General features: G+C 33.0%; 2 protein-coding genes across 13 annotated transcripts; one reads left to right on the plus strand and one right to left on the minus strand.

The window, feature by feature from the left end:
• Positions 1 to 1,206: 1,206 nt before the first annotated feature.
• On the minus strand, positions 1,207 to 6,877 carry LOC108205996 (protein SICKLE). 12 transcript variants are annotated; one of them, XR_010285830.1, is made up of 9 exons: positions 6,127 to 6,877; positions 5,332 to 5,392; positions 5,155 to 5,251; positions 4,286 to 4,307; positions 4,012 to 4,199; positions 3,633 to 3,693; positions 2,322 to 2,519; positions 2,097 to 2,161; positions 1,207 to 1,514 (listed from the first exon to the last, which is right to left on the minus strand). XR_010285830.1 is itself a non-coding variant. In XM_017376180.2 (7 exons), the coding sequence occupies exons 3-4, from the start codon at positions 5,408 to 5,410 to the stop codon at positions 4,656 to 4,658; spliced, it is 429 nt and encodes a 142-aa protein (XP_017231669.2). In that variant the 5' UTR covers positions 5,411 to 5,686; positions 5,815 to 5,856; positions 6,127 to 6,877; the 3' UTR covers positions 2,322 to 2,519; positions 3,633 to 3,693; positions 4,012 to 4,199; positions 4,286 to 4,655. The 12 variants fall into 12 exon arrangements, 8 of the variants coding, with proteins under 8 accessions (XP_017231669.2, XP_063938156.1, XP_017231677.2 ...); XR_010285828.1 differs by lacking the exon at positions 6,127 to 6,877 and having other exon boundaries at positions 5,332 to 6,120; XR_010285829.1 differs by lacking the exon at positions 6,127 to 6,877 and having other exon boundaries at positions 4,286 to 4,828; positions 5,332 to 6,120.
• Positions 6,878 to 10,351: 3,474 nt separating this feature from the next.
• On the plus strand, positions 10,352 to 13,117 carry LOC108227267 (uncharacterized). Its single transcript, XM_017402360.2, has 2 exons — positions 10,352 to 11,604; positions 12,795 to 13,117. The coding sequence occupies exons 1-2, from the start codon at positions 10,367 to 10,369 to the stop codon at positions 12,799 to 12,801; spliced, it is 1,245 nt and encodes a 414-aa protein (XP_017257849.2). The 5' UTR covers positions 10,352 to 10,366; the 3' UTR covers positions 12,802 to 13,117.
• The last annotated feature ends 1,379 nt before the right edge of the window (positions 13,118 to 14,496 follow it).

Genomic DNA, 14,496 nt, shown 5'->3' on the forward strand with positions numbered 1-14,496 from the left:
GATTGTAATAATAAATGCCAAAATCATTGAAAATCAAATAAACTTTAACTATGTTTCCTTATTTAAATATAAGTTATAGCAGGCTAGATTCATGTATCTGAAAATTTTAAAAATCTAATATATAGAAACTTCTTTATCAAGAGTTAAAATTGTGAAGTGAAAAAATACTCCATTAATCGGAAATTATAACAAAAAGTCGATATGAAAATCGAATATAGTGAAAATGAAAACTACACAAATTATAGGAAAAAATATTGTAGTATTAAATGCTAAAATAAGTGAAAATCAAATTATGTTTGACTACATTTCCTTTTTTGCTATGAATTATAGTAATCTATATCCATGTATCGGAAAATATATAAAAATATCAAAAGTCTTAATTTAGAAATTAAATGTATTGAATATGGAAACCAGTATATATCGTACAAAAAAAGATTGTAATAATAACGGCGAAAATCAGTTAAATCAAATAAAATTTGACTATTTTTCCTTATTTACATATACGTTATAGCATGCTAGACCCATGTATCCAAAAATTTTAAAATGTCAAATATATAAAAACTTCTTTATCAAGAGCAAAAATTATGGAGTGAAAAAAAACTCTATTGATTTGAAATTATAACAAAAAGTCTTGATTTGAAAATTGAATATAATGAACGTGGAAACTGCAAAAATTAAATGTAAATGGTATTTTAGTAATTAATGTCAACATCAATGAAAATCAAATAAAGTTTGACTTCCCTATTTCAATATGAGCTATAACAGTTTAGATCTATGTATCCGAATATTTAAAAATCTAATATATAAAAACTTCCTTATCAAGAGCTAAAATTGTGGAGTGAAAAAGGACTCCATTAATTTGAAATTATAACAAAAAGTCTAGATTTGAAAATTGAATATAGTGAATATGGAAACCACTACATATTATACAAAAAAGGATTAATGCCAAAATCATTGAAAATCAAATATATTTTGACTACATTACACTATTCACATATGAGTTATAGCATGCTAGATTCATGTATCTGGACAGAAATTGTGTCATATTCATTCTCGGTGCCTCTTGTCAAAATACAATGACACGCGATAAGAAGTAAATAAAAAGTCTTGATCAATGAGCAGATGTTGAGAAAAAGTGAATAAAAAGAGCATTCGATAGTGGCCTAAACAAATCATCTTTATTCAGCAGCTGCAAGGAAAACTCAATAATAAAAAGAGGCTCGATAAATGCATTATAGGACATATATGCATCATAATCACTATCAATATGAATAATTATGCAAAAATAATGTAAGAAATTTAATTACAAATATCATGTCATCTATATATAATAAAAAAACTTAAAAACTGGAACAAAAATACAAAAAATAGAACATACACCAATGCTAAGCCATAATCCCATATGTGGAGGTCATACACTTTCATAAAAGCCTCTCCCGCGTTCCAAACTTTCACCCAGTGACTGCCTTAATTTAAAATCAAGTGAATCAAATGAGCGCCCCGCATGAGAATACCTATTAAATAACAGACACAAACTTATTACAAATTATTGTATATCACACAAATGATTCTACATGAAGACGTTAACAACAATACGATCACGTCCAAGACTTTCTAGGAACCAAGACCAAGAGTATTGTATCTTGAAAATAAATGCGTATGGAAACTATACTCTAGTGCGGAAATCAATTACGAAATTATTTTGTAATACTTGAACCGATTTCACTCTAAGATATTCATGCATTTCTTTTAACATTAATCTGAAACACAAATAGAGTTTGAAGAGATTAACATGTTATGAATAAAAAAATATATTAAATGAATCAAAAAACACAAAGAACAAACAGTTTAGTTTAGACATTCTAACAAACACTTCATGACCTATGAATTATACTAACCACAAATCAGAAATCATACATGACAAACTATAACAAAATCAAAATAAATTGAATCTAGAAGAATTAAAAGAGAAAACACTAAGATTACTTTTTGCACAACACAAATCCCGACACGAAGAGTTAAAAATGACGTTCAAAAAATAATCTCAAGTTCTATGTCACAACACAAATCTTTCATTTGCACAAAAGTATTCGAACCTTTTCTCAAATTCCTAGAACATGAAATCAATAGAAATCTTGAGGACGGATCTCTCAGTTTTTCTCTGTAGCAAATGATCAAACACGTTAAATACAAAATCATGTACTGATTATTATACTTGCACCGTTCAAACAACAAACTCGAAACCCGTTCAAAAAAAAATAGAATGAACAAATATACACAATGGAGCAAATATTGTAAATTAAGCTAGATATAGTGCAGACCTATTTCACGGCGAATGGTGTTATTCTCTTTTTGACTTCGAGACATCATCTTTTGTCGAAGCATCGTCGCAAGAGGAATTTGATGGATACTACCTGATGCATACACGGATCAACGCAACATGACCTATCATAAAAAGGATTGCAAAACCTATTGACGACGTTGAATCCGTCTTCATGCTAACACGACCACCGTTATCACTACAATATAAAAAAAAATGTTACTACCAAACACTCTGCAAATCGAGAGAGGAAAAAAATGATCAAATGATTACAGATGTAAGCTGATTATAAGAATTTCGAATTTCAAATAAAAAAAATAGCAGAGAGCATAATGGAGGAGGAATAGATTGATTAAGATAATTAAACATGGATTTGTTATGATTAACTATCATGTTTGAATTTGAAATCAATCAGACGTAGTAATGAGTGTCATGATTGGAGGAACCGAATTCAATACCTTTTTCAAACTCTCATGTGGTTGGAAGATGCTATGAGATTCAACATTATCTGGGTCGGGTTACATGAAGATCCGAAATTTGAAATTATAATGTTAATTTGAATATGGAAGAGACCGGGTTGATCCAGATAGCTAATAGGTTGATCCAAGAGCATGTGAAATTACCGGAATAGCCTTAAAAATCACTCATGCTTTAAGAAATATATAAATATGGTGAAGACCTTGAGATGTATATCCTCTTTTGTCAAAAGGCTACGGTCACAATTAAGGTATGTGAATTTTATTTTGTCAATGTTCACCTCCGATGAGGATCGTGAATTTTGGGTTAATCAATCTAAACCATCAACAATTATGTGGCCTGCTCGACACTTACGGTCTCAAAAAATCATGAAAAATCAATATCAAGAAAAGTTTAATCAGATCAAACCTGAGTCGTATAATAAAAGGAAGAAGAAAGTAAAAGATTAAATTTAGAAATCCAACACAGAATATGAGTATGAATAATAAAGAACATGAAGGAATGTATTACATATTTTATAGTAATGACTAATGACCATGCATAGTGCTTGTAGTGTAATGGTGATTAACTATTATTTATGCTTGGTTCTTGATACCTCTATGAAATAATATCAGTCAAGCTGCTAAATGTTGATGGCATATAATGCAAGTATATTTGATTATTTATTTTCGTTTGTTAAGTTCCTATGGTGATTTCTAGAATTTTACACCAACAAATAAATAAGTTTTCTCAGGACTCAGGGGAAGCCTTAAAAAACTTTGCTTATAAAACTATTAAATAACTTAATACCAGTACTGGAGTAGCATTATAAACTTATGTCCAAAGTTTTTCTGACCTGAACATGTGCAAAAGCTCTAGGCTGAAACTTGGCAAACTGATTATAGACAGTATTGTTCCTGCAAATAGTTATTGATGACAATATGTAATTAGTGTTAATAATGGCCATTATAATTGTAGATTTGCTGCTGAAGTATTGATGGATTTTGTATCTCTAAGCTGGAGACAAAGTGGAAATGCTAAAGGTACTTAAACAACAAATTCCTTAGCATAGTAAATTAAATTCGAATTATTGCTGCAAAGCTCTAGGGCAATTAGACAAAATGCAACTTTGATGTCTACATTGTCACATTAGCTGTTGCTTAATTTGATACTTCTTTATTTCAAATATATAGTATAAGCAGCGTGGTTTAGATATTTAATATTCTAATCCTAACCTGCATTTTCTTGATTGCTCGGCAGTTGACGATGAAAGGTTCAACAGGTCTTTCATTAAAGAATTGCAGCTTTTTTCCATCACTCATTTTTTCTGCACCAGCTTCATTAAATGCTTATATCAGATTCTTAACACCGGAAGTGTTACATTCTTGGGATGTACTCTTGGGATGATCTGTGTGAATTTGGCCTATGTGCAACAAAATAATTAGTCGACAAATATGTACTATGATTCCATAAGAACGCAATGTTTGGTAGTATAAATAGTCACCATACCTTTTGGAGCTGGGAAAAAAAACTGCAAATATGAGTAGAAAAACTTGTCAAATTTTTAAGCACGAAAAAAAATTCATGCTGGCATGGGCAAAAAAAATTTCAGATTTGAGAAAAATGAGCACCTTTATCTCTTAATTTAAATAAATTAATAGAAGAGTTTTATTTCCACCTACACATATCAATTTGGAAAGACAAAAAAATGCACTTGTAAACTTGCAAGGAGTAAAATAATACTTGTTTACAAACAAAACTAAAATTTTAAATATATCACAGCACTTGGTATTTTTCTCTGTGCTATTATACTAATTAAGAAGGCATGCATATTCTCTCTGAGTCGATCTTATAATGAGATTTTTCTAAGAAATTTGAATTATGATAAAATTTGAATGTTGTAGCCATATGTGGAACCATGTCCATTCCAGGCACCATGAGGTGTTCCAGGCTGCATGCCAGAAGGACGAACCATTCCCATTGGACTCCAGACAGATTCCTGTTGTTGATACTTACCTAGACTTGGAAGGGGCCAAGGAGTAATCTGTTGTACTGGCAAAGCAATGAAGTAAATTTCTCATAATCTAATCTCACACGTACAGTGAAAGTGTAGATAGATTTTCAAGCCAAAAGGGGAGAACGTGATAAACATATATAGTATATTTAATTAAGTTGCTGAACTCCCCTATTGTCAAAAAGGTAGCATTCTCACCATACATTCACTTCATCACCAAATTGTTTTGAGGATATATAGAGAGATTATAAATTTTGACACGTAAATTAAGAAGACAAATGATGACTTTTTATTACGTGTGCAAAGTCAATTAAGTGAAGATTAAAGCATGAACGGAAAGAACACCCAGAAAGTATGTTATTACCTGAAGGTGCAAGATGTTCCTGTGCAATATTCTGGCTGACCTTGCTCCTGTTATTTCCTGAAAATGCTGCCATTGGGTCTGTGGAGTAACCAAACCTCTGAGGACATGATTCTTGGTTAGTTGCAGCTGTTTGAAGCAATGGATTAGGGAGGCCTTGTGTCCGAGAAGAATTCCCACCTTCACTATCTGCACCACTCTGAGCAGCTTCCATTCGCATTGCTTTCAGCCTTTCTCTTCTCTTTTTTGATTCCTCCATTCAACCGGAATTAATAATTATCCAATTTACTCAGATATTGCAAAGTGACATAGCCAATTAACCACCAAAACCAAAAGTAATTATAAACAATAAAACTGTGTCAAGAAACACACCTAAGCAACTTTCTTATAAAAAATGCAAACTTATCTATGATTCAAGTGATGCCCGGCATTGTAAAACAGAAATCCGCAGGCTTGCATGACTACATAACCGTACTTTTTTCTTGGGTTGTTCATCTTATAAATTATTAGACAACGTCCCTCAATTTTTCATAGCCTTGCCATACAAAATAAAAGAGGAAATCAGCTTGGAATAGTTTGACCATCAAATTTTACATTTGTAATAACGTCAAAGAACTGCATACATGGGGAAGGACATAGCTGAAGTGGACTCTTTCCATTTACCTTGATTATTTACTTAATTAGTAGCCTTGCCGTGGCAATCTCCTTATAAAGAGAGAAAAATTAGTTTCTGTGTCAGGGATACATCATCATCTCTTCTACTCCTAATTTGACGCATACGTGCTTGTATTAAAAATGGATCACCGAGAAGTAATTATTAATAAAAATCTTGCACAAAGCATAATCAGTATAATTATATGATAGTTAATTAGTTATACATAGCAAGGCGTCTAGGACTTTAAATTATGCATCTTATTAGAATAGAAACATGAATAAAATCATGCATCTTGTTAAAAAAGAAACATGAATGATTACCAGAAAGATTCAGATATAAAACCCTTCTCTTTTGAACCTATTTCACATCGACTCTGCTTCAAGATATAGACTGCTCTATCTTTGAAATTTTGGAAATAAAAGAGACCAAGAGAATAGTAAAGAAGGCAATTCAAGGCAACTGCAGAATACATACATACATACTATATTATAGGGTTAAATGGCTATTTGATCATCCAACTGAAGCCCAACTTGCAAATAGATTATCAAACTAAAAAAACTTGCAAATGGGTGATTAAACGCAAGTGAACTTGCAATTGAATGACTAAACTCAGACTCAACTTTCACTGACGTTAAATCTAGTTGACTTTAAACGGTTTTCGTTAACTATTGCCACATGGACTACACCTGGGCCAGCAATAAATTAAAACAAAACCTAAATCACACCTCACAAAACCCAAAACAAAAACAAAAAAAATTAAAAAAAATTAAAAAAAAAACAAAAAGCAAAACATTTATGTTCTAACATCTGCATAGACTAGAATGGAAGTGGACGGAGAGGGGTGAGGAAGGATGTGAAAATGGATGGGAAGTTGGGAGATCGAGACGGAGTTTGTGATGGTGAAAGGGGAAGGTGGAGATGGGTGTGTACGAGGGAGGGGTGGTGAAGATGGTTGTGGCTAGCCCGGCTAGGAGAAAAGGAATGGGGCGATGGCCTTCAGCCCAGAGGAGAATCCAGGGCTACAGCTTTCCTAATGAACAAGTAATGACAATTCAAGAACACCTTGTATCAGTGGAGTCAAGGAGCATACATATACATTTCTCTCACAAATTTAATATTTATAATAATTTTTATATATTATAAATGAGTAATAGAAATAATATATATAGATATTATCATTTATATATCAATTTTTTAATATTAATATATTATTTTTGATGATTTTACTTTTTTTTATTTTTCTTAACTAATTACAAATTTATATTTTTCATATTTATAGGAAAAAATGATATTATTTCTTGTATCATGTTGATATATTGCATCATAAAATATTCATATTCATTTATATTTATTAAAAATATATTATTATAAAATATTAAAATTATTAAATTATTTATAATAATTAATTAATGTTAAATGTAAAATTTTAAACCATTATAATTTAATCAATTGACTATTAAACTTATACTGTATATAAAATATACGAAGAGGATTCATGATTTTAATTTATTTTATTTAATTAGTCATATGTTTGGGTTCCATTACAACAGATGCGAACAAAATTTTTAAAGCTGCACCAGCCATGTTAGCATGCACAGTCATCTTTCCATCCAAGTTTCACGGTTTGTAACGGCGAGTAGCCTTTTTGAAAATTTTAATTAGATTGCTTATTTGACTGCAAGGTTTTTCAGTATAATGACCTACTTGCAAGTTACATGTGAGTTAAGTTATCAAAATGCCATTTAACCCCTATACCTATATTATATTTATCAGATATAATTCTATGATCCGACAAATTAACATCATATAACCTCTATGATAAATTAGGAGAACCATCATATACTCTCTATAATCTTATAATTATATACATAATAGAAGTTAATAATTAGATTAAAATGAATATCTATAATAGATTTATATGAAGCAGACAAATTGTACGATCTAGCACTTTTAAATAGAAAAATACGGAAGAATGTTTTGGGTTACGACAAAAAATTATTTAGTAAGAAATAAGAATGATCAAATAAAAAAGGATCAGAAATCGATCATATATTTTACCATTCTATGCTAAAAACAGAGTTAACACCAGACCCATGGGAACTCGCTTGAGACCTCTGTAGCATTATTAAAATAGTTACTGGCCAATAGCAAGTTATGTCTTATATTTCTGTTATACTGAAAAAGAACAACTTTAAATATATAGAATTAGCATACATGTGTGATAAACCACGAGTCCATTATCTAAGCTGATAGTTGCAACCAGATCACTGAATCAAAACTTAAGATATAAGAAATCAGGCCACGAATCAACATATATCAAGAAATAAGATGTAGCACTGCCCTCTCAAGCAATTATACAAAAAATAAAGAAAAAGAGAACACAAATCTTCTCATTCAAGATAGATGCATGACCAATTTCTACATCGCTATTAATTTCATAATTACATTCATAATATGCAACTGGTCATAAGCAACAGTAAAATAATGAATAACATTAGCAATGATCAAATCAGTGAACCAAAAGAGCAACAATCAAAGTAATAAATAATAATGTACCACAATGAGGTAAGAACTCTAATCCCCGTGAAGAAGGCTAGCATTATAGGTAAATGCAATTGACCTCATCTTCGATTCTTTAAAATGGTTCTTAGTGCCAAGAAAATGATTTGATTGGAGGAATTAGGATGTTGTCTTTACTCATATAAATAATGCAGTTTGCAAGTTAATCAGAGCATACAGTTGTACATTGAAGGAAATGAACAGTTTAGAAAATACCAAATTTGTCCCACACTCTTCAATTTTGGCGTCATATAAATGTAAGACACAAAACAACAACATCCCAGCTCAATCAGCATAATTTTCTTTTCCCTTTGCTCCAACCAGTTAGGGTCCTTGGCAGTTGCTGCACACCAGTCCATGTGATAGGCACCAAAAAAATAATGAAATTATTAGGACAACAATATTTCATAGAGTTGAATGTAAATCGAACAAAGAGTAAAATCCAGATATTTCATAGTGTCACTGCACTAAAAAGTCATGTTTGCCTAAATGAGATGTTTGCTCAAATTCTTATGCAGTGCCTACCAGTAATGGTTCCTGGTTGGTGATTAAATAGTAATCAGATACCAACATATATGATAAGGATGTAAACTAATCATTAATCCATTTGTGAAGGTCAAACAAAATTCATTAGAAAAATGTATATTTTTTAATTTAGAGTTGTAGTCGATCTATCACTCTATTTAATAATAAACAAAAAAGTTTAGATACCATAAAGTAGAAATAAACATGTAACGCTATTTAGATACCTGGATATCAACAAAAGATCAGCAACACTCAATATTCCATACCTTACGAAGTCAAATTTATTCTATGTACTACAAAATAAAATACATGGTGAAGACCTTGGGATGTATATCCTCTTCCGTCAAGAGGCTACGGTCACAATTGAGGTATGTGAATTTTATTTTGTCAATGTAGAGCATCATGATTTTCTTTCACCTCCGATGAGGATCGTGAATTTTGGGTTAATCAATCTAAACCATCAACAATTATGTGGCCTGCTCGACACTTACGGTCTTAAAAAATCATGAAAAATCAATATCAAGAAAAGTTTAATCAATATCAACAAAACAGGGAGAATTACCGCATTCATCACGACCGGCTTGAGCTTTAACAACAGTTTCATCACAAATAGGCGGATTGGTGCTTTCATCTGGAATGGTCGGAACAATCCTACGTCGCTGGGCTGCACAAACAAAAACACATTCAATGCAATTAATAGACTCTTAATTTTATACAGTGTGTATGAAATGGTGCAAGTCAGAGACAAAGCATACAAATACGCGAAGCATTTGGAGAAGTTGATCCGGGCAGATTCCCTTTGCGTCCTGATGTAAATTCCATTTACGCATGGAGATTTACATCATTGAACAATTCTTTCTGAAAAAAGACCAGTAAAAGAACATCACCTGTTGCATCCATGAGACATCGCTCTTAGTCCAGGTACCTTTGTTGTTCCTTGAAATAACCTACAGGAACAAAGTTAGAAAATCCATATTAATACCAAAAATGAAATTGTAAACATCTATTATCGATCATCCACGATTATGGAAAACTAAACGCGGTCATATGTATTCGGCAAAACCACATCTCGAACATATTACCCATATGTTTGACCCAGGATGCCACCTCGTTAGACCTGATCCAGACCTGTTCCAAGGCTAGAATAACATAAACATTGAAAAAAGAGGATGTGCAAACAATTTCCGATCTTCCTAGACAGTCCAATGGAACTGGAACAACGCTGGTGATACTGAAAGATTCTCTTGTCATACAAAAAGCTCAATGAGTGGCTTGATCAATGGAACAACAATAAATGCCACGCTCATGTCCAGTGGAAATCGGGTGGGTCGCATAAAAATCCCGAATATTTTTTCATAGTGTTCAGTTGAATGAGAAAGCTGCCGGGTCGATCCGAAGCTTAATGGGTTGATCCAAGAGAAAGTGAAATTACCAAAACAGCCTTAAAAAATGACTCATGCTTTAAGAATTATATAGATGTATTCAAATCGTGCTCCAAATACCCCGTCAGCTTCACCTTCGTTAGTTCCTTTCAAACATTTCTCAACACAGACACATTGTTTCCTTGACAAACTCAACAAATCACCGATGGATCCACCCCCGTCCCACCCCAATCACCACCACACCTCAGCCTGCATCAACTGCGGCGGCCCAACCGCCTTCCCACCACCCCCACACATCTCCGACATCAACTCACCGCCGCCAGTCTACGTTCCCATTCGAGCTCCAGCAATCAATCTCCCCCCAAATCCCCAAAACACCCAACAACAAATCATCCTAACCCCAGTTCCCCAGGCCCAAGAAATCTCAATTCTTGAACCCCCTTTTAATTTCCAGACCCCTATTAAGAAAATCACTTCTCAATCTGACATTCAGCATTTTAAGGAATCACCCGTTTGTAAAAACTTCTTGGGCTTTGTTGTTTCGCTCTCTGAATCGATAAGGGGGCATAAATTGTCTGACCCATGTCACCAATCAGGGAAAATATTGGGCCTTTTGTCAGTTCTTGAAACCCTAGAGAGGTTTGTTGATGAGATTCCTCCGTTGCCTCAGGCTGCGAGGTACGGGAACTTAGCGTATCGAGATTGGCATGAGAGAATGACTGAAAAGGCTGAGTCTTTTGTGGGGGAGTTGCTGAGTGATGAGCTGAAGGGGGCTGTTGTCGAGTTAGTTCCTTATTTTACTGATAGTTTTGGGAATTGGAATAGGGTTGATTATGGGACGGGTCACGAGACGAATTTTGCTGCGTTTTTGTATTGTTTGGCCAGGTTAGGTGTTATTAAGAGTGAGGATTATCATGCTGTAGTTTCGAGAGTGTTTGTTAAGTACTTGGATTTGATGAGGAGGTTGCAGCTGGTTTATAGTCTTGAGCCTGCGGGGTCTCATGGTGTTTGGGGACTTGATGATTATCATTTTCTGCCATTTATATGTGGGTCGTCTCAGTTGGTTGATCACAAGTATATGAAGCCGAAGTCGATTCATAATGATGATATTATTGAGAATTTTTCGAAAGAGTATCTGTATCTATCGTGCATTGCGTTTGTGAAGAAGGTGAAGAAGGGTTTGTTTGCGGAGCATTCTCCTTTGTTGGATGATATTAGCGGTGTGCCAAATTGGAAGAAGGTTAATGGTGGGTTGCTTAAGATGTATAAGGTGGAGGTTTTGGAGAAGGTTCCTATCATGCAGCATTTCTTGTTTGGATCGATCATTCCGTGGTAAGATATCTATACTTGATTTTGATTACTGTAGGCTGTAGCAGTTACTAATTACTTTTGGATATGCAATAGCCGGTAGGCCTATGCTGGAGTTAAGTAATTATTGTGGAGTTGAAATTCTAATGGTGCAAGTCATTATCTCTTACTAATCTAGCTTAGTATAATATAAATTTTTAGTTAATATAATATGCTCTATGAACTGTAAAAGAATCCGATACCGCTATTGCTTTAGAACAATAATTAATAGCTTGTGTGCATATGTAGTTAACAAACTTAACTCGGCAATACCTTTAATGGCAAGCTATCGGGAGGCAAAGAACAAAATTAGGTTAGCTTGTAACAAGGAAGATATAAATTTGATGTCGGGAAGTCAGGGTGTATTGTCATCTTATGGCTTTTCAACTTTTTATTGCTTATGCATGCAATATGTTTCATAAGAAGTTGATATATATATACTGTATTTATCAATAGATCCATTTTGGATCGAATACATACAGAAAGAATGACGTATTGTATGAAAGTAGGATATCAATATTTGCTACTGTCTCAAGTTTGATTTAATTTACTCTATACCTGTTTGGCCAAGGGAGACTCCTTTGGGTTACTTGGAGTAAATTTTGGTGTAATTGATAGCATGATAAAAAAGCAATGTCTTTTTAGCCCTGAATCGTGATGCGACCAGAACATTTCAGTGTCCCTGATCTTTACTCATTAGCGAACTAGCACATAACTTTATTGCAACTGTGGAGATCCTGATGATATATAATGCTTCACTGATAAAGCTCATTTACAGTTTTAATGTTGACACCATCCCTTGTTTTCTAAATAGGAATTAGTGGCAGACACTACATATATATTAGTTATGCACTGCCATAATGTTGTTTTATGTTACCAATTTAGTGGAGTCCGGAGTTGTAATCACAATTTGAAATACCGAAGCTTTGTTTCACCTCCACAGTGTACTTCATAGCTTCTGTCTTCATGTAGTTCTTTGCTCTTTTATTGAATCTTAAACCTTTGATGGACTATGAAATTTAATTGCTAGAATTGCATTAAAGCACACCTTTACGCATACCTTGTAACCACAATTTAAGCAGCTTGTCCGTTTTTTTTCCTTGATTAAAGTGGTTCCTTTTTTCTCATTTCATATATCATTATGCTAATATATTCTGATGCTTTTACAATTTCAGGGAATAGGTGTATCAGTCAACATAAGCTACATGACGCTTTTCATGACTTTTGTCTGTAGAATGTAAGCAATGGAGAGTACCGGGGATGAAATACCTATATATGTAGAGAGAGAGAGAGGTTACTTGCTAATAAATGATTGGATATGTTTCATGTGTTTAAAGAACTTTAGTTGTAATTTCACCCCCAAAGGTTAGAAATGGAAGTGGCTATCCTGATACCTATGAAATGATTATACACAGTAGTAGCTACTTCTTGCTGAGAATTCTAAATGTATGGCAGATTGTGCAGTTTTATGTTTCATGAGTTCTCTAATTTTATATCATCCTGTGTTAAAATGAAAGATTTTCTCGATTTCATGTCAAGATACATATATTTGTAATCTTGATTTTTGCATTTAAAAAATTTCATGTAATGTGCTATGTGTATCGTATATTTTGAGGCCAATAGGACTTGTATTACAGTAATACTGTGCTCAGGACCTTGGTCAACACATTTTAAGGATATGACCATATCTTAGTTAATGGATTAGAAGATCTAGTGTCAAATTTGGCTTTCTATGACTAGTGTAAGATCTGTGCACATACTAGTGGCACATTTCATTTATAGGTTTGTTTTTATTCGGTTAGTTAAAGAGTAGCATGTTTCAGAGCAAGTGATGCTTCCCTCAGCTCTTCTCTTTTGAAATAGAACTCCATGTTCCAGTATACAAGTGATGTTATATTAAAGATAGCACGGTCCTGTGTTTGTCTTATGGCAATTTAAGCCTAGTTTATAGGATATAGAAGGATCTATGATGAGTTTGCACGGATCAAACTCAGACATAAGATTGCTTAAATGCCTTGGTGAATTCGCCTTCTAATCATGCCCTCGAGGAATTCCATTCTGTTGTAGAAGAAGTTATGATTTGTAGATTGTGGAATGTGAACAATGAGAGCACTTTTTGCACGTTTGATGGAATGTAGAATTCCCACTTACACCTTAACAAAGCCAAATTGGTCTGCATTTTTCATACCTTCAATGGGAGTCATCATTTTCAAACCTTCATTAAAATTCGCATGAGCAATCCAACAGCCCCAATATGTTTCTTCTTCATGGACAAAATTGAACATAACAAAATTATTTCCATTTAAAATATATAAATATTGTTGAGGAAAGATTTAATTGATAAAATTGAAAAAAAAAAGAGAACAATTGTTATCTATTCCTTTTTGCATTCAGATTGAAATAATATGCAAAATTTGATTCTCATTTTTCATCATTTTCTATTTCCATTGGAGATAGATTATAGAATATTATGAAAGAAAATCTATCTTTATTAAATTCTTAACAAAATTTGATGATGTCAGATTTGGAATTAATAAACAGCTGACGAGTGCTTCCCCTGTTTATTCATAAATTATGCTGTGGCTACATTCGGGTATTTAAAAAAAGAGTTTTTTCCTTAAAAAGTAAAACAATCGGACGAGAAAGTTCCCGACGAAAAAGAATCGGATGAGAAAGTTTAATTTAACTGAAGGAAGAAATAAGAGAAAGATTTATTTTATTTTTTTGAAGAAAAATAAGAGAAAGATGATAAATTCATAAATAAATTCACTGCCATCTAATTTCATTTCGGAACGTGCATAAAAAACCCATGAAGTGTGATAATTTTTCAAGTTCTGCAAAAAATCACAAACCAAAATATTGAACAAAAAATAAATT

This window comes from Daucus carota, chromosome 1 (genome assembly GCF_001625215.2).
Source record: "Daucus carota subsp. sativus chromosome 1, DH1 v3.0, whole genome shotgun sequence".
Taxonomy (NCBI): domain Eukaryota; kingdom Viridiplantae; phylum Streptophyta; class Magnoliopsida; order Apiales; family Apiaceae; genus Daucus; species Daucus carota.